The sequence below is a fragment of the Solea senegalensis genome, linkage group LG15, assembly GCF_019176455.1.
Source record: "Solea senegalensis isolate Sse05_10M linkage group LG15, IFAPA_SoseM_1, whole genome shotgun sequence".
NCBI lineage: Eukaryota > Metazoa > Chordata > Actinopteri > Pleuronectiformes > Soleidae > Solea > Solea senegalensis.
The window spans coordinates 10,151,964-10,171,073 of record NC_058035.1 but is presented as its reverse complement, the minus strand read 5'-3'; the positions used below and the strand labels follow the sequence as shown (position 1 = coordinate 10,171,073).

The window sequence follows — 19,110 nt, the reverse complement described above, 5'->3', positions numbered from 1 at the left end:
ACAATATGTGTGTTTCTATATTATAACCGCATTTTCTGCTTATCATTTAACTGTTTTATGACCGGACGAAATTAAATGTAACACCACCGAGCGTCGCCGTCATTCGCCCCGGGTTATCGGAACAGGTAGGATGAGCAGTTTGGCCACATACATGTTACAAATTTCAAGAAGGTGTCGTTACTGTGATGTTTTTGAACGATTGAAGCTATGACGCTAGAGAGGTCCCACTCAGTTTTGGCAACAATGTATATCCGGAATTTAGCTTGTTCTTAGTATGAATAGGCTAGCTTGAGTTGCTAACTAGCTTGCTGATGAACAGCTGTAGAGGGAGGTTGCTGTCAACACAGGACACAAAAGTGTGTTATCTGTTTAGGTTTATTTCATGACAGCTGTTGGGACTTCAAAATTTCCCATGTCTTACTGACCCACACTTACTAAGAGTCCAAGTAAGTGACTTGGACTCTTTTGTTACCCCTTTTGATTGTATTTTAAACGATAAGCTATGAATGGATCGGATGATCCGTTTATTTAACATCTCGCCTTCTCTCTTTAACACATCAGAGTATTTTTTTTATGTTGTATTTCTATATCCTCATTGCTGACTGTTGAGATTTATGGTGGCTTTTCCTCAGTTTTGTTTTATATGCCTAATGTGCTGGTACAATCGCAATTCTTTCCAAGTCATAGCTAATGTGATTGGACACTAATGAGATACATGTACTGACAGGGCAGGCACATCCCTTCATCTAACATTACAGAGGCAAGGGAGTACAGCACCTTGTTGAAAGGTACTTGCCATGGAGCTTGCTCACAGCCTGCTGCTCAATGAAGATGCCTTGGCCCAGATCACAGAAGCTAAGAGGCCCGTATTCGTCTTTGAATGGCTCCGTTTCTTGGATAAAGTGCTTGTGGCTGCAAATAAGGTGATTCTCCATTTTTCTTCTTTTAGAGTTTTTGTATGAATACTGTGTGACTTTATTTTGTATTTCACTGACAGGTGGATGTGAAGGAGAAGCAGAAGAAGCTGGTGGAACAACTGACAGGACTAATCAGCAGTGCCCCAGGACCACCAACAAGGAAACTGTTGGCCAAAAATCTTGCCACCCTCTACAGCATCGGTGACACTTTCACAGTTTTCCAGACTCTTGATAAATGCAATGACATCATCAAAAGCAAAGATGACACGCCTGCATACTTGCCAACCAAACTGTAAGATCCCTTTACGATATAACAGTGTGTGTGGTTTTTTTTTTGGTTTTTTTTTAAAGGCTATTTTATTTAGAACATGAATTGTGCACATCATAGTTTCTACACATTGACATTAGAATATAATATTTACAGTGCTCCTTTCAGGCAAATAATACCGTAAGCATAGTTTGAAGGATATTAGGGTTAAGCCAAATGTTGATCTGTTGAATGACATGTTTAAATGGGGGATTAAGTGCATATAAGCAGATCATTGGTATATTAGTTTATTCATCAATCTGTAACATCTGTCTCTGCTAGCTTTTATTCAGTGAGGGTAAAGTCCTCTTTGAGCCACTGCAATACTATAGTGTTTGAGTATAGATAATAATGCATTTAAAGCTTTACTGTGGACAATCGTAACTAAGTTTACATCTCATAATTTCTTTGTTTTGCTTATCAAATAGCATTGAAGTTAGTTGTAATATTTTTTATTATAAATACATCTGTCTTACAGTGCTGCAGTGGCATGTGTTGGTGCTTTTTATGAGAAGATGGGCAGGATGCTGGGAAGCTCCTTTCCAGACACCATTAATAATCTTTTGAAGGCATTAAAGAGTGCCGAGGTAAGCTTTAAAGGAAGTGGAAGTGAATTATGGTCTTCCATTTTATTTTACAGCTAGAATACTTTGGTTGAATTGTTTATTTGAATGTAAAAACAGTAAAAAAAAAAATGTGACATCTGTTATTCTGTTGATATAGTCCCAAGGCAGAGGAGAGATCCTCCTCAGCTTGCAGAAGGTGCTCAGTGGACTGGGTGGGGCAGCAGCTTCATGTCACAGAGATATCTACAAGAATGCACGCTCTCTACTCACAGACAGGTCCATGGCCGTACGCTGTGCGGTAGCAAAGGTTGGTCTCAGAAAAAGGTTTAAGCTGTTTTTGCTGTGTCATTTAAGTTGCCCAAATTAAGATGTGTTGCGCAAAGACAACTTCCTGTTTAGAAAACGTGACAGCACTTGCATATGGTACAATTTGGGTGGATTATATACAGGCCATACAGGCTGTGTCATCTGAGCATCTAAATCATTTGCATGCATCTACAATAGATGTATAATGAATTAATGATTTGCTCTACTGCACATAATGTGTAGTAATTTAAATGTTAGTAAATTGACTGCATCTTTATTGTGCTCGTCTAATCAGTGCCTGTTGGAGCTGCAGAATGAGGCAGTATTCATGTGGACCACAGAACTGGAGAACATGGCCACAATGTGTTTTAAGGCCCTGGAAGGTTCCAATTATGGTGTTAGGGTAGCAGTGGCCAAACTGCTGGGGACTGTCATGGCCACTGCTTTGATGCCCAAACAAGCTGCTGGTAGGTTAATAAGTTGAGTTTAGCATGTAGTTTATATTCAGCCTTTTTCATGTTTACTAATTTGGCTCATCACATGATTCCTCATGATCTCATTTATTGCTTTCCTCAGTGATGCGTCAGAATGTGAAACGTGCCTCTCTGGAAGAGGTGCTAGAGCTGATGGCCACTGGATTTTTGCGTGGTGGATCTGGCTTCCTGAAGAGTGGAGGGGAGATGTTGAAGGGGGGAGGCTCTGTCAGTAGGGAGGTGCGGGTGGGCGTCACACAGGTTAGTTGGATTCCTGAAACTAATGAGAATCTGAGGCTTCACTTTCGGATTTAACCACAAAATGTAATATTTTTGTTGTCCTCCTCAGGCCTACGTTGTGTTTGTTACTACACTCGGGGGTCAGTGGCTTGAGCGCAACTTTGCCACATTCCTGTCCCATGTTTTGGATCTGGTGTCCCACCCGCGGGCCACACAGACACATGTTGAGGCTGTGTACTCACGCCGCTGTGTCTCCTTCATGCTTCGTGCCACCCTGGGAGGCTTACTAGGAGAGAAAGCACAAATTGCAGCTGGCAAAGAAATCTGCCAAGCCATCGGCAAGCAAATGAGGGCAGTGGGTAAGGAGGATGGGGGGGAAATATCACGGTTCAGAGCATTGCAGAGTAAGTACTCATCCATTATTATCATTTATAATCCACCTGTCATTCACTTTGTAAACGTTTTGCATGGTTTGTGCTTTTGCGCTATACAGCAATGGGTTATCTTTTCTTTTCAGTCTTTTTTGTCTTGTGTTGTGTGTGGAGATTGCTTTCCCTATTGGGTTATTTTTTCTGCTTTGTGTCTCCCTCTCTGCTTTTGCCTCTTTTGAATCAGCCTTTTTTCTCTGTGTTTATTTTTAACAACAGACAGCATTAAATCCTCATTAACACTATCCACTGCCAGCTCAACATTTGAGTTTCCTATCCTCTCATTATTGCACATCCTTCATGGCTGTTTGCCTTTGAATTTTTGTTCTGTCACTGCATTACAATCCCTTAGGAGCAGATAATATAGTAATAACTATCTGTCTGTTAACATGTGGCTGACACCACCAAAAAAGATGCATGTGCCAATAAAATCACAGATACACAGCATTAAGAAGTCATTTCCCCCAACAGCAACAAGTTATCATAATTACATCTTATGTTTGGCCATCATTTACTTTCATTTATTTAAGTTGCTCTTTTTCTGCTCTACAATGACACATCAATTTTATAATCATGTTTATATCATTCATAAAGGATGACTCTTACTCTGATTTGCTTTGCAACTTTTGACCTTTTAGATATGATAGACGACCTACAATTTTTTGTTTGTGCTGATGTTGCAAGAGAGAGAAATTCTAATAAATGTCAAATGTTGCTGTCTCTTGAGACATGGTCGAGGGTACTTCATCTTTCACTCTGTACTTGCTGCCTTTCCAAGCAGCTGGATCTTTTAAGACTTCTTGAAATGAGAAATGTCTGTGCTAAAAGTGGCTTGGAAAAGATTTCCTGGAGCCGTAATGGGATTGGGATGTTACATTTGGTTTTCTATGGTCCCTTTATAGCAGGGGTCGGGAACCTTTTTGACTCAGAGAGCCATGAAAGCAAAATATTTGCAAATTTATTTCAGTGAGAGCCATATAATATATTTTAAGACTGAATTTAACTAAATGTGAGTATAATAAGCCTCTGAATTCGTTCTTTTAAATAATGTTGTTATAATACTCACCATTAATGCGACTTCTGGTTCTTGTGGACCCTTTTATTGGCAGAACAGCAAGACTTTCTTTGCGCAATGTGTCACCAGCAGCATATCTTGCAATCACACTGAACTGCGACAAATGACTTACGTCTGTTGACTCATCCAAAGCCAGGGAATAGAACGGTGCTGCATTTATGTCATTCACTTGCGTTTCCTCCACTTCCAAAATCGATGGATGGATAATATTTTATGTTTTATCTGAAAAGCCGAAATCTGCGAGCCAGATGCAATCATCAAAAGAGCCACACCTGGCTTGCGAGCCATAGGTTCCCTACCCCTGCTTTATAGTATTGTGTTTTGTGGAAAATTAAACTTGACTGCCAAGTCAAGAAGCTTTAAATGTTTTCCCAAAGACAGTGATCTGAGCGTTGAGGATATCAATAAATGTTAAAAATACAATATATATTGATAAATCAAACAGTTTTATCAGCAATTAAATTAAACTTCTTTTATTCTGAAAAGTTTTATATTTAAAAAAAAGTTTGAGCTTTTGGCATAAACGTTTCTCCTCTCTTTTTTTGAAGTAGTAGTAGTTTTGTAGTTTGCAGATTGATGCATTGCTTAATGTGGTCAGTCAGTTATTTGTTGTGTTTATAAGCTACTACAAGCTTATTTTTGATAGTGTGAGATGATAATTGTCTTCTGAATCAAATAATGTTTATGTTGCTATTGATTGATGACCACCTTATTATGAATCAAGTGAAAATAATTGTTACATTTTCAATGGGTTTAGTTTAGTTAAGACTTACTACATACCCAATATTGTTGGCAAGAGTTTTGATCTCATTCAGCTGCATCTTATCATGTTTTTTTGTCTTTGTTTCTCTTTTTCTGCCGCTTTCTATCACAGAGGCAGTTGTGAATGACATCAGTGGAGAGAACAAGGCGGGGGCAGCGGACGTCTCTGCCAGTCAGCATGTTATGGTGTGTGCATTAAAAGAACTGGGCAGTTTAGTCCAGAGTTTGAGTGCCACAGCTTCACCTCTCATCCAGGAGCCTTCTATTGGTAAGCAGTGGTTTATTAGAGCTCTTTAAGGTTCATTGTGTAACATTGAGGAGGGATTATTAGCAGAAATCGAATATCCTACCCATAAGTATTTTTGTGTAAGTGTATATAATCACTAAAAGTAAAAATAATTAGTTTTTTATAGCCCTAGAATAAGCCTCTTATATTTACGTAAGGCATCATGAGCTAACATGTTTCTCCACAAGCTTTTAAAGAAATGGGTGAATGGAGAGTTTTGAAATACTGAAGGCCACCATAATTCTCTTACTTCTGTGGGAAAGCGAGGGGAGGGGGGGTCCTTTCTTCTTCTTTTTTCCTTTTTTTTGCACGCTGCAGTCTCAACTTAAGATGTCACAAATTGTTGCTAATTCTTGCATTCAAGAAGTGTAAAAATTTAGCAACATTAATTAGAAAAGTTGCATGATGCAGTGGAATAGCCCTCAACTCACCTTTTCAAAGTGTGTTGGAGAATCTGTGTAACCTTCAGTTTGCATCAAAACTCAAAAGATGATCGGTTTGTGCTTTGTTGGCTATTTTATAAACGATGGTTGTCCAAAACAGTGGCTAACCCAACTTACGTGCAGTTTTTATCTTCAGGTTTTGCCAAATAGATTATTATTTCCCCCAAACATTACTGGAAACTGGACCATAAAACCATATTTGATTTTCCTTCCACCAGGACTACTTGAGACTGTGACTTCAGTGTTGCTGCACCCCAGCATGGCAGCTCGCTTGGCGGCTGCTTGGTGCCTACGCTGTGTTGCCGTGGCCCTACCATATCAACTGACCCCACTGCTTGACCGCTGTGCAGAGAGAATCAACAACCTGAAGAGTTCTCCTGAAGCTGTGAGCGGCTACAGCTTTGCAATGGCTGCTCTGCTCGGCGGTGTACACCAGTGCCCACTGGGTATCCCCCACTCCAAGGGCAAGGTGTGCAATCTCCAATGGCACAGAGATCACTCTCTGATTCACTCTTATGGGTTCCTTGTCTTTTGTTTTTGGCAGATCTTAAACCAAATTGACTCCCTGTTCCAGCTTTACTGATTGCCCTGTATAAATCAAGATTAAGTTGTCTTCATTTCTTTCTTGTAGTTGGTGGTGAGTATAGCTGAAGATCTCCTTCGGACAGCAGCTCAGAATAGTCGCCTGTCCCTGCAGCGCACACAGGCTGGATGGCTTCTGTTAGGGTCCCTCATGACTCTGGGTGAGTCTCTCAAACATTGCTCATCTCTTCCTTTGATTTATATGCAATACATTTACATTCCTGCCGGCACGATCACTACATCGTGTTTGTGTGCAGGTCCTTCCCTCGTACGCTATCACCTCCCAAAGATGCTGCTTCTGTGGAGGAATGTGTTCCCTCGCTCCCAGAAAGAACTGGAGGCAGAAAAAGCCAGAGGAGACTCTTTCACGTGGCAGGTCACCTTGGAGGGACGAGCTGGAGCACTGTGTGGTAAAGGAACACCTGTTTACTTTCACATGCTCTTAAATGTAAGCAGATACAGTTCTGACCATCTTTCCTGTTCCTTTTCTCTGTAGCCATGCGCAGCTTTGTGGCCCACTGTCCTGAGCTGCTTACAGAAGACATAATCCGGAGGCTGATGACTCCCATTGAATGTGCGATGACCATGATGTCTCAGTAAGTGTGATGTCCTTCTGTTGAAGATGTAAATGGGAAAAAAAAAAATGTTGTCTTTGTCTCAGGATTTCAATAGTTTTGTGCACAGTTACACTATGTCTAATGTATGTCAAGTGGTTGATGTGTTTTCAACTTTTTCAGTGTCCCTGCCATTATTAAAGTCCATGGTGCTCACCTGAAAGCAAGTGCAGCAATGGTGAGGCTCAGGTTGTATGACATCCTAGCGCTGTTGCCTCCTAAGACCTATGAAGGTAAAGTGATACCTTTTACTTTTTTTAAGCAGAAAGAAAATGAATATTCCTTATTTCTTATTTCAAACCCAGTTTTCTTATTTTATAGGCAGTTTCAATGCCTTGCTGAGGGAGCTGGTGGCTGAGTTCACGTTGACTGACAACTCGGCCAACACGACCACCTCTTTGCTGCGGTCTCTCTGTCACTATGACGACAGTGTCCTTATGGGCTCCTGGCTCCAAGAGACGGACCACAAGTCCATAGAGGATCAGGTCAGTAAAAATCTGAATGAATGTCGGTAGAATATAGAAAACCTGATTTTCATGAGATAACAGGTTAACAGCAATAATCTTTCCTGTTTGATTTTCTGTCCAATGTTTGCAATGTGCATTCTATTATTATCCCTAAATAGCTGCAGCCTAACAGTGCATCTGGCAGTGGAGCACTAGAACATGATCCTTCCTCAATCTACCTTCGTGTCCCTGTCGGCGAAGCCATCCCTGGACCTCTCCCTTTGGGTGTGTCTGTCATCGATGCTTCTGTGGCTCTGTTTGGTGTGGTTTTTCCACATGTCTCCTTCAAACACCGGTGAGGAGATTAGTTCAAATGTTAAAACATGTACAAATGCAACATTTTACATTTTTGGTGATGTCTTGCTTTACCTCCTTAACCTCCTTTATGGCATGGTTGTTTGTAAATTCTTCCTGTCTTTGTACATGATTCAGGCTGCAGATGCTAGACCACTTTGCAGAGTGTGTTAAGCAGGCTAAAGGTGTTCGACAGCAGGCAGTCCAACTTAACATCTTTACTGCAGTGCTTAGTGCCCTCAAGGTGAGTAATCGTGCATTACATGATTTTGACAGGGGGTTATCATGTTTGTTTTTTAATGTGTACACTGAGAAACAATGTATATATATTTTATTATGTTTGAAGGGCTTGGCAGAAAACAAGAGTACTCTAGGTCCTGAGGAGGTACGTAAGTCAGCCTTGGCTCTGGTGATGGGAGCTTTGGACAATCCTAACCCCATCCTGCGCTGTGCTGCTGGGGAAGCTCTGGGCAGAATGGCTCAGGTGGTGGGTGAGGCTACCTTCATCGCCAGAATGGCACAGACCAGCTTTGACAAGTAGGCATTTAATATTTGTTATCTGCACTGTTAATTCTGTGTTATTTCTCCTTTTAAGCTGAAGGGAAACTTGGTCAACTCACATTCATTTTAATCATTAAAATCTGTTTGATAAGGTCAAAGGTGTTTTCAGTATAAGTGTCAGTCGTAAATGATCATTAATCTCTCCTGAACTACATCTGTGTCATTGCTTTAATCGCATGATCCATATCATATTCTTCCTCCTCCCTTTCCAGATTGAAGTCAGCCCGCGATGTAGTTTCAAGGACAGGCCATTCACTGGCTCTTGGCTGTCTGCATCGATATGTTGGAGGAATTGGCTCAGGGCAGCACTTAAAGACCAGTGTTAGCATCCTGTTGGCTCTGGCCCAGGATGGTTCCTCTCATGAGGTCCAGGTATGATGAATTACACACGATGAATATTTTATACATAAGAATTCACTAATATCAGAATACAAATTTAGCTGAAGTGGTTGATCTTTTTGTGCCTTCGCTGCTCCTCTACAAACTTAATTAGAGTTTGGTTAACTGGGGTGCTGTTTTTCACACTGTATTTCATTTCTAAAAAAAATGTTTACTCCAGGCTTTGTTTCATCACATCACATGCTTCAGATATTATTAATTCAGTTGCCATTATGTGTTTTTGGCAGACATGGGCTCTGCATTCTCTGGCACTGATTGTGGACTCCAGTGGTCCCATGTACAGAGGCTACGTGGAGCCCACCCTGTCCCTGGTGCTTACCCTGCTCCTCACAGTGCCCCCATCTCACACTGAGGTACACCAGTGTTTGGGCCGCTGTCTGGGAGCTCTCATTACCACTGTTGGACCTGAACTACAGGGTAATAGCAACTTCATAAACATCCTTTTGTTTCATTTTATTCCTTTGTACATGTAATATACCCTTTTCTGGCCAGCAGAGAGCAGTGTTATTAACTTTATCCCACCACAGACTACTGAAGCAGATGCACAGACATACTGTGTGTCCTCCAACTGCTAAAAAATTTAAATTTCTTTCAAGTTTGTCACTAATCTGTATTGCTGGTTTGCTAGGAAATGGAGCAACTATTTCCACCATCCGCTCATCCTGCTTGGTTGGTTGTGCCATAATGCAGGACCACTCTGATTCCCTCGTGCAGGCAGCTGCCATCTCGTGTCTGCAGCAGCTGCACATGTTTGCTCCACGCCATGTCAACCTGTCCAGCCTGGTGCCCTGTCTCTGTGTAAGAGACGAGTTTCAGATTACAAGCATGGTACTCATAATTTGATTAAATCTCAATTATTGTCTCCTGTGGTATGGGATCCATGCAGGTGCACCTATGCAGCTCTCACCTGTTGCTGCGTCGTGCTGCCGTGGCCTGCCTGAGACAGCTCGCCCAGAGAGAGGCTGCAGAGGTCTGTGCGTATGCCATGAGCCTGGCGAAGAGAGCAGGAGACAGCACTTCAATCAGTGAGTAGAATTCCTGAACCTGATGCACTCTATCAAGTCATACCTTAATCCAGTGTGACTCACTCGCTCTTAACTTGGTTCAGACCTAAACATCACAGAGACCGGTCTGGAGGGTGTTCTGTTTGGTATGCTGGATCGGGAAACCGACAGGAAGCTGTGCTCTGATATCCATGATACACTGGGCCACATGCTGTCATCTCTTGCTGTTGAAAAGCTTTCTCACTGGTTGAAACTCTGCAAGGATGTCCTTGCAGCAACTACAGGTAAAGGTACAAAACAACAAAATGTGGTACATTTTCATTTCCTGTCCCTGAGGAAATTAACTGATGAAAAAGGAACTAAATTAAATTTGATAAAGCAGAGGGAGACATCAGCTTATCTGTCTGCTTTCAGACGTAGGAGGAGCTGTTACATTTGAAGTGGAAAAAGACGAGGAAGACTCCGAGAAAAAGGACGAGATGGACGATGACACCATGTTCACAGGTCTGGGTGAAGATGACAAGTCCAAACCTTCAGTAGCGCCACGCTGGGTGACACGGGTTTTTGCCGCTGACTGCTTGTGCCGCATCATCCTCCTGTGTGAGAATGCCGACAAAGCACACTTTGACCTGGCAACTGCCCGCTCGGCACAAGCCAAGAACCCCAAAGGTAGAACTCACCATGCTGCCAGAAAGGAGTTGTCCAGTTTTCCTATATTTGTGATGTATTAATGGTCTTTTATCCTCAGTCCGATTAAATTATGTTTTCCTTTTTGAGTCAATCTTTTTGCAATGCCAGGCAGTTTCAACTGCTAAAGAAGCTCATTCAAATGCTTTTATGTAAAGATGGAAACAAGCTAGAGATGTGTAAACAAAAAGGGGAGGGATTCCTTCACTTTGCCAGATGAATGAGAAAAAAATGTTGAAGAGAATTTTACCAAGTAGGTATTGAGAATGTAGTGTAGTGCACTGTGGAAGAAGCTGAGCCAATTTTTGAAAATGGGATTAAATGGGTGGTTGGTTTGTCAATCTAATATCTTGAAAGGTGCACTTTGGCTACAACTCTGCAGTCTGAGCCTTAAGTTCAATATCTTTGTTTTAGATCAATGTATGCACATACTGGAAACTGATTTTTTTTTTAATCTGTATCTAATTTTCAGTTTAAAAAAGAGGAAGGTGATAAAATGCAATAAAAAGCAACCACAGAGAAAATGTTTACATTTTTCTTAGCATTTTGAAAGCTAATGTATTAAATGATCACTGGGAAACACTGAAATGAATGGAAATGTACTCAAATGACTGGTGACAGTCAATGTGGTAATATTTGTTTACATTCCTCACAGTGCTTTATGGTTTTTCTTCCCATCCAGGAGATCTGTTGGTGCTCCATTTATCTGACCTTATCCGCATGGCCTTCATGGCAGCAACAGACCACAGTAACCAGCTGAGGATGGCTGGCTTGCAGGCCCTGGAGGACATCATTAAAAAGTTTGCGTCCGTACCAGAGCCTGAGTTCCCGGGACACGTTATCCTGGAACAATACCAGGCCAATGTGAGTGGAAAAGACATCAAATTCCAGTATGGCCCAAAAGTGCTGAATTGACAGTGATACAGCAAATTCAGGGAAAGTGGAGAGGTTAACCCTTAACTATAATTTCTACATTTAGGTTGGAGCTGCCCTAAGACCTGCATTCTCACCTGATACACCATCTGACATTACGGCTAAGGCCTGCCAGGTAAGAGGTCAACATTTAGAAGAAAATGTTACCAACATAAATAGTAACAATTCTCTTTCAATCTAATGCTCTTTCAAAAGATGTCATGACTGGCTGATGTATGTACTGCAGACATTCAAATATCACACCTATGCCACTGCCATCTAGCCTTAAATATTTGTATGTATTTTGAATATGTTACTGCATTTACAGTTAATTACTGCACATTGAGTCATTGTCAAATGTTCTGCTTTAATGCCATTGTCTTATCACTAGCTTATTCTTATCACTTAATTGCACTATGTCTTATCTTTATAAAGGCCAAAATTTTATTCTGATGGATTTCTCTTTTTCAGCCGAGCTGATAACTTAGATCACCATAAAGAACATTTAATAAATATCTCTATATAAATATCTATAAACTTGCAGGATCACATCACATGCTGTATGCAGCAATGTGTCTATGTACATTTAAAAGCTGTCTCACACTCCTGCCCTTGGCCGTATGACACTCATTTTCCCACCTGTAATCTTATAAATGTGTACTGCACTAGTGCAGCTCTGACATGTCAGTCCTATTTATTAATAGCTTTTCCTTGACACCTTTTCACCCCCCTTAATGGCATGTGTGATAGGTGATCATGCCCGAGTGCTCTATTATGTAATGTAGGTTCTTAATTTTTCTCATGAATTGAAAGAGAAATAATGCCTCCAAGAACCAAATGTCACTCCCCTCATTTCTCAACTACAGGTGTGCAGTACGTGGATCGGTAGTGGCGTAGTCAGTGACCTCAATGACCTGCGGCGAGTCCACAACCTGCTTGTGTCATCACTGGACAAGGTGCAGGCTGGGAAGGGCTCGTCCAGTCAGCTGTACAGCGAAAGTGCCACCACAATGGAGAAACTGGCTGTGCTAAAGGCGTGGGCTGAGGTCAGACTGAAGGCGCTCATCAACTCTCCCACATGTGTTACACTGCTAATGACTTACATAATAAATCTGACTGTGAACAATGGCTGTCTTTCTCAGGTATATGTGGTGGCAATGAAGGTAAAAAAAGAAGCTGAGTCTAAGCCTGCCAAGCCAGTCCGAAGTGTAGATGATGACGAAGATGAGGAGGATGTGGGCACAGATGTGCTTCCACCCGACAGTCTCATCACTTTGGTGCAGCCAGAGCTGCCCTCGCTGAGCCGCCTGTGGCTGGCCATGCTGCGAGATTATGCCCTGCTCACTCTGCCTGCTGAGTTCTCCAGTCAGCTGCCCCCAGATGGTACAAGACAGATTTCTGACAACCAAATTCTGAATATAATGTCTGAATCATTCAATGTAGACTTTCAAATAGAAAAAAGAGATTTAACTTGCTAAACACTCATTTTTGAGTGCTTTTGGTCCTATAGAGATTATGTACTCGAGAAGTTCTATTTATACTTTTGTAACAACAGTTGACCATTTTATTGATTTGATTTATATATTTGTATGAAATTAATTTTAAATTATATACATTTTCCACTATTGTGACTTTTCCTAGGTGGAGCATTTTATACTCCTGAGACTATAGACACGGCAAGGATCCATTACCGTAGCTCTTGGGCCCCTGTCCTGCATGCTGTGGCCCTTTGGCTGAGCAGCACTGGGTTTGGAGCGGATGAAGAGAAAGAAGAGGTTTCATCAGTTCCCTCCAAGTCTCCTGCCCTCCCGCAAGGAGCCCTCTCCTCCGCGAAGACCTTTGAGGAGATTGTCAAAGACAGGATGCATCTGATGTTGGGTAAAGCCATCATATGTGGTCTAGAGCAGTGGTTCTCAAACTGTATACCACGTACCACCTGAGAAAATATTGAGCTCTCGAAGTAACACCGTTAAAATCCAGAGGTGTGAATAGGCCGAGCAAAGTCAGCTACAGACTTTTCACAGGAGGCAGATTTATTCCCAATAATATAATTTGTTCTCTCATCATCCTCCTCGTCCTCAGACACTGGTATAGCAAAATTAGATTAAAATGGAGCGAGTGATAAGGTGACTATTATTATTTATCATTTAATCTATCCACTCTGATCACAAACCCTGGTATATACAGTCAAATAGTATTTTTTGATTTTTCTCCAAGTACCACCAGAGGAAGCTCACATAGCACAGTTTGAGAACCATGGGTCTAGAGCATTGACATGACTTTCAGTGTTGAGGAGGAACGCCTAATATACTTAGGCAAGCAAAGAGGGGGTGCTTTGGGTTTACTTTAAAGCCATTTATCTTCCTTGCATCTGCCAGAGGTGGGAGAGGGAAAAAACAGCTTGAAAACATCCTAAGTGCTTCTTGTGTTCTGTCTCTCAGGTGTCAGTATAGAGTTTCTTTGCTTCCCGCGCCCCGAAGAGCCCATTGAGCACGTGATGTCTTGCCTGCAGGCTCTGTACACTCTGCTAGAGTGTCATTGTGCAAAGACTCATATTGCAGAGGACCAGGTAAATACACAAAATGCAGAGTATACAGATATTATTTCTTAGTGCCAAAATATTAATGCTACATTTTGTTTTTCCTAGTTCCTAGTTTAGGAAACAATTCATATCCTTGGTTTAAGGATGTTATTTTTTTTAAGATTGCTTGGTTAGTTTATTACAGGGCCACTATATTTCAACTGAAACACTGCAAAAACAGAGCTTAAAAGTAAGACTAAACTTGGCCATGTTCAACTGAGATATACTCTGATAAAGTAAAACGTTTATAGACCTTTTTCAATAAATACATTATTTACAACTAGCTATAGTTATTTAATTGATCTAGTTGAAGGGATTATTTTACCTCTGACAGATATTCACCTCAATGCAAATATCAATCACAGGATATTTATCAACCTCGGTTGACCATTTAAATAACTGACTGCCACATATGGAAGGCTTCCAATTATACACATGCTTGTGATCATTACATTCATATGGAAAGAAATGTGTATTTCTCACCTAGATTAAGTGAAACTGTTAAAAAGGGACATGCCCTGCTGGCCCTATGACATACTTAGTGTAGAGTTTTGGTCTAGAAATATGGAAGCGAGGATCCCTTCTGAAATGGGACACAGCATGTGCCTGCCTTGGGCTAAAGGCTTTCACTGCCACTTACTAACAACTGATTGCAAAATGAGCCATAGTAGTTGTGTCAGAGGCTTCACTGCAGAGTTTAAATGCAGTACATACATAGTGGTGTTCTTATAATTGGGATTTCTGTTGCAGTTATTGGCAGTGGAGCTCCTCAACGTGCTCCACAGGCTGCTGTTGACCCGGGACCCTCCTGCAGTCCAGCTGCAGGTCTCTGCGGTTGTACAAGAGACCATCAGAGCTGCACAGGACCATCTGCAGCTACAGAAGATGAGCAACGGTCAGAAGCTTAAATGCTGAGAATTAAGCTGCATTTTCCACCCCAGAGTTCCAGAAATTTATATCATCAGAAAGCTCTTTCAAGGAACTATTGGCACTTGCTCTTGTCATGGAAATGCACGTTTATATTAGATGGCATTTAAGATTCATATATTCTTAAAAATCAAGCCCAGTGTGTTTTGTTTTCTAAAAGATGACTTGACAAAAGGGTGTAAATATCACTGTCCAATGACTTCAGTTTTCACAATCATAGTAAAGTGTTGTGGGTGTGTGAGTAAGCTGGGTCAATGTGTTGTTTTGTTCAGGCAAGGAGGAAGGAGGCGAGAAAGACTTTCAGCCAGGGAGCCTAAGGGAAGGCGGAGACACAGGAGAGCTCGTCCCTGGCAAGTCTTTGGTGTTCGCAGCAATGGAGCTGCTCGTGTTCATTCTGGTCCGCCACTTGCCCCAGCTTAATACACGTGTGAAGGAGTCACCCAGCCATGTGCCACTCAGGCCTCAGCGACTGCCCGAAGAAAGTGCACGCCTTGTGGCAAACACAGTTTCCATCTTGGCAGAGCTGCCCTCGCTCTGCTCTCCTGCTGGTGAGGCCTGAGGCTCAATTCAACTACACGATGGCACGATGTGCAACACAGACACTCAGACACACACAAAAGCCTATCCTGTTGTCACCTTTTCTCTGCAGTTACAGCACATATTAATATCAAGTCTCCCCCAACGTTGATCCTTTTGCATTCTTGTTCTGCATAGGGCAAATTTATAATTTTCTAATTTGCTGTGATTTCTTTGTTTCCTTAAGTCTCTGATGGAATTATGAACTGTTCTATGCATTTGAGCGACATTAAGAGTACAATAATATAATCAGCTTGTCATAATCAGCCCATTTTCTTTGCCTTTAAAGGAAGCATGACTATCTTACCGACGGTGCTTTACCTAATCACTGGAGTGCTGAGGGAAACTGCTCTCAAGACTTCTGACAACCTGGTGCCCTTGCCTGCGTCTGCTGCCCTACAGGGCATTAAAACCATCATCACCTCACCACTGGCCCGTGTGGAGGGCATACAGACTCAGTGGTCCAGCCTTGTTAGGAGCAGCCTGGCATCTGTCCTTGAGTACTCACAGCCAGGTAAGCATAGAGGGATGGCCTTGGCCTCAACCTACCTGTAAAGGACAGGGTTCCTGCAGATCCATAAAAAAATCTGAAAAGGCATTGAATTTATTCATCTTGAAATAAAATAAGGCCTTACTAATTTGTCATTTTGAGTAACATTACTGGTGATAGCTGAACCAACAAGAGTCACATGTTTCTGTCCAGATGCATTCTGCATTCTAGTGAGGTACAGTAACTTCATGTCCCCACTTCACCCACTTGTCACTTTATCCCAGACAACATAGGAAGGAGTAAATACCCCAAAAAACAAGAATTTGCTACATGGCTGAAACGGGTCCCAGCCAAGTGTTTCAAACTCAACAATGGGAATGCACTCTAGCACTCTAGTGTACGCCTTTATTGTGAAATAATCTTAAATTCCTTTCCATGTGGCATAAAAAAAGTCTCACTTTTTAATTCTTTATTGTCTTTCTTAATTTAGCATTTCTTAACTTGTATGAACCATGGAACAGACAAAGTAATGAAAATCGCTTCATAAAACACTGACAACATTGCATGTTTGTGTATTTCTGTAGATGAGTCCAGGCCTGACATGGATGAGGTCAGTATGTTGACAGCAATTACACTCTTCCTGCTGTCTGCCAGCAGCGAACTTGTTGGCGTAACAGTACTGCAGAAGGGCTGCATGGACCGCTTCCGAAATGCCCTGAACTCCAGTGATCCAGTGGTAAGCACCTGTGTGAAGAGAGTGTGCGCATAAATGCATGATTTTTGATACACACTCACAAATGAGAGCAAGGCGGTCACAATGTGTATCTGTTGCACACACCTGTTTTTCTGGGTGCATGCACATCGCACTGAGATAGAAATATTACTTTTTGGAATACAGTGATTTGATACTTGGGCCAAAAAAAGTAGGTCAAAACAGTCTCTGTCGAATCTAAATTAAGCTTTTAACTGCCATCAGCCAAAGCCAAAGTTCCTGAGAGGATGCTCCAAACACTGAGGGTTTTTCTTTGAATTTGAAATGCTGTACCAAAATGTTGTCTTTGTTTTGATTTGTTTTCTCAGTTAAATGTTTTAAATATAATTCTTTAGCAACTTGTATGTCATCTCAGCAGCTCCTAGATTTTTTTTCTTGGTTACAACAAATTCAACAGGAGCGCGATGCTCAAGTGACTCGTTTAAAAACACCTCTTGCTTTTTCTATACGTTATTCATGCATTTTTAGGCACTGCATGTTTTGGGCCAATGTAAGTAAGTGATTTAATTCTTTTTGATATAGGTACAAACTCGGTGTTACCAGCTACTGTTGTCAGTGTTTCAGCACTCCAACCGTGCTCTGTCTACCCCATACATCCATGCTCTGGCTCCGCTTATGGTGGAGAAGCTGAAGGCAGTGGAGCGTAGTCGGCCAGCGACTGCTGCTGAGCTGCAGGCGGTGCAGGAGGGCATCCGAGTCCTGGAGAATCTAGTTGGCATGGGCGAAGAGCAGAACCGTAAGTATGCCTCAGTCTAATGGACCAGTAAAGTACCAAATGTGTTCCATTAAACTGTTAAGCTTTTTAACTAGGTCTTTCATAGTGAGTAGTTCGGTGCTATCAGAACAACAGTGCATTAATGACTACATTGAGAATCTCTACTCAGCTTGACTATTAATATTGTATTATATAATCAACGTTATATAGTCATCATTTAAAAATATATAATTAAATTCCTTCAAAAAACACTGAATACTTCAAATGTGCTTTTTAAGTTGTGGTGAGTAGTAGTTAATTCCATGTTTGGTGCTGTACCACATAATGGCAGTAATCATTTATCATTCAATAAATGAATGATGTGTAAATAGTCAATAAATTCACATCATTATATCTGAGAAACATTGAATGTTTGATTATTTGGCTTGATAAATAAGTTCAATTCTTTTTCAAAGTATCAATATTTACTACAAAGTTGATTACTTATTTGTTTAACATCTCCAGTTCTAATACTTTTTAGTGGGACTTTACGATGTCATTACTTTTCTGTGTTTAGGGGTACAGTTGCTGGCTCTTCTTGTGCCAACTCTCATCTCCTACCTTTTGGATGAAAATGCCATCTCCTCTGCGCCCCAAGTCTCCAAAGGCCTGCATGATTTTGCCCTTCAGAACTTAATGCGGATTGGCCCCCTCTATCCAGCTGCTTTCAAGATAGTTATTGGTGCAGCACCTGAGCTTAAAACCCGCCTGGAATCTGCTGTGCTGGCCAACCAGGCCAGCAGCAAAGCCAAAGCTGCAGCCAGACAAGCTCAGCCAGCTGCACAAACGGCACCAACCATCAAACTTAAAACGAGCTTCTTCTGAACACACCACTGTGCACTCTCACAGACTAATTCAATATTTCAGTCTTTTTTGTTAGAATACTACATATCAGGTGTGTAGTTACTACATTTTCTTAAATGTATTTATTTATTCTTCATCTCGTTGTTTTGATGAATTGAAACTCTTCTTGAAATCAAGACAGCTATGTAAATATAATTATACAGCCTTTGAATGTTCACCATTAAAAATCATTTTAAAATCTGTAGGAAATTCTGATTGTGTGATTGTATCTGTGGTCTTGATGCCTGTTTTTATAGAGTGGCATGAATTCGATTTAGATTTTTCCCTGAACGTGTCCTTTTTGTCTGCTCATCATTCTTCTTTTTCTGAATGCTGGTGTTTACTGTCCCATTTTTCACCACCATTAGGTTGGCAGCCATTTTAATCTAATGATGTGTTTTTTAAAAAGCAGGTTAGGATGTGATGATTGTTACTGATGGATCTCTCTTTCATTCTTAAGGGTGTTTTGTTCTAAAATTGTTTTTTATCAACATTCCTACCACATGTTTCAAAATTAGGTCTTATCAGACACTGTGGAACATTGAAATCATCATGCTTCAAATTGTTTTAGGCCAGAAATTCCATTCTTTCAGATAACAGGTCTGCTGAAAATGGAGGAATACTATATTTAATAGAAGAGCTACATATGCTGATTGTTGTCTAGCTTTATTGATTATGATGCTGACACTCACATTCAAAAGTGGTTTCATCAGTGCTAGCCACGTGAATAGATAGACATCAGTACCAATGTTAAAATGGCCTTTTGTAAAATGCTGCAATTTCTTTTAAATTTGAATAAAGTTGC

General features: G+C 41.2%; 1 protein-coding gene across 3 annotated transcripts; it reads left to right on the top strand.

Moving 5' to 3' along the window:
- Positions 1-77: 77 nt before the first annotated feature.
- heatr5b (HEAT repeat containing 5B) lies at positions 78-18,510 on the top strand. Of its 3 annotated transcripts, none has more exons than XM_044045734.1 (36): positions 78-125; positions 728-923; positions 998-1,209; positions 1,703-1,811; positions 1,948-2,097; positions 2,392-2,563; positions 2,673-2,830; positions 2,919-3,168; positions 5,187-5,342; positions 6,022-6,272; positions 6,435-6,546; positions 6,643-6,795; positions 6,882-6,981; positions 7,123-7,232; positions 7,321-7,484; positions 7,625-7,800; positions 7,938-8,043; positions 8,146-8,336; positions 8,573-8,732; positions 8,987-9,176; positions 9,388-9,557; positions 9,646-9,784; positions 9,868-10,047; positions 10,178-10,432; positions 11,133-11,314; positions 11,430-11,498; positions 12,229-12,408; positions 12,505-12,745; positions 13,004-13,240; positions 13,804-13,931; positions 14,694-14,838; positions 15,143-15,418; positions 15,736-15,960; positions 16,521-16,672; positions 17,231-17,444; positions 17,980-18,510. In XM_044045734.1, exons 2-36 carry the CDS (start codon positions 798-800, stop codon positions 18,285-18,287), a joined length of 6,147 nt encoding a protein of 2,048 aa, XP_043901669.1. In that variant the 5' UTR covers positions 78-125; positions 728-797; the 3' UTR covers positions 18,288-18,510. The 3 variants fall into 3 exon arrangements, with proteins under 3 accessions (XP_043901669.1, XP_043901668.1, XP_043901666.1); XM_044045733.1 differs by having other exon boundaries at positions 2,919-3,213; XM_044045731.1 differs by having other exon boundaries at positions 2,919-3,213; positions 9,868-10,053.
- Positions 18,511-19,110: the final 600 nt, after the last annotated feature.

Coding starts and splice junctions, on each gene's coding strand:
- heatr5b (XM_044045731.1), top strand. CDS start 798: ATGGAGCTTGCTCACAGCCTGCTGCTCAATGAAGATGCCTTGGCCCAG. Junction 9,177..9,387: donor TGTTGGACCTGAACTACAGG/GTAATAGCAACT, acceptor CTGGTTTGCTAG/GAAATGGAGCAACTATTTCC. Junction 13,932..14,693: donor CTCATATTGCAGAGGACCAG/GTAAATACACAA, acceptor TTTCTGTTGCAG/TTATTGGCAGTGGAGCTCCT.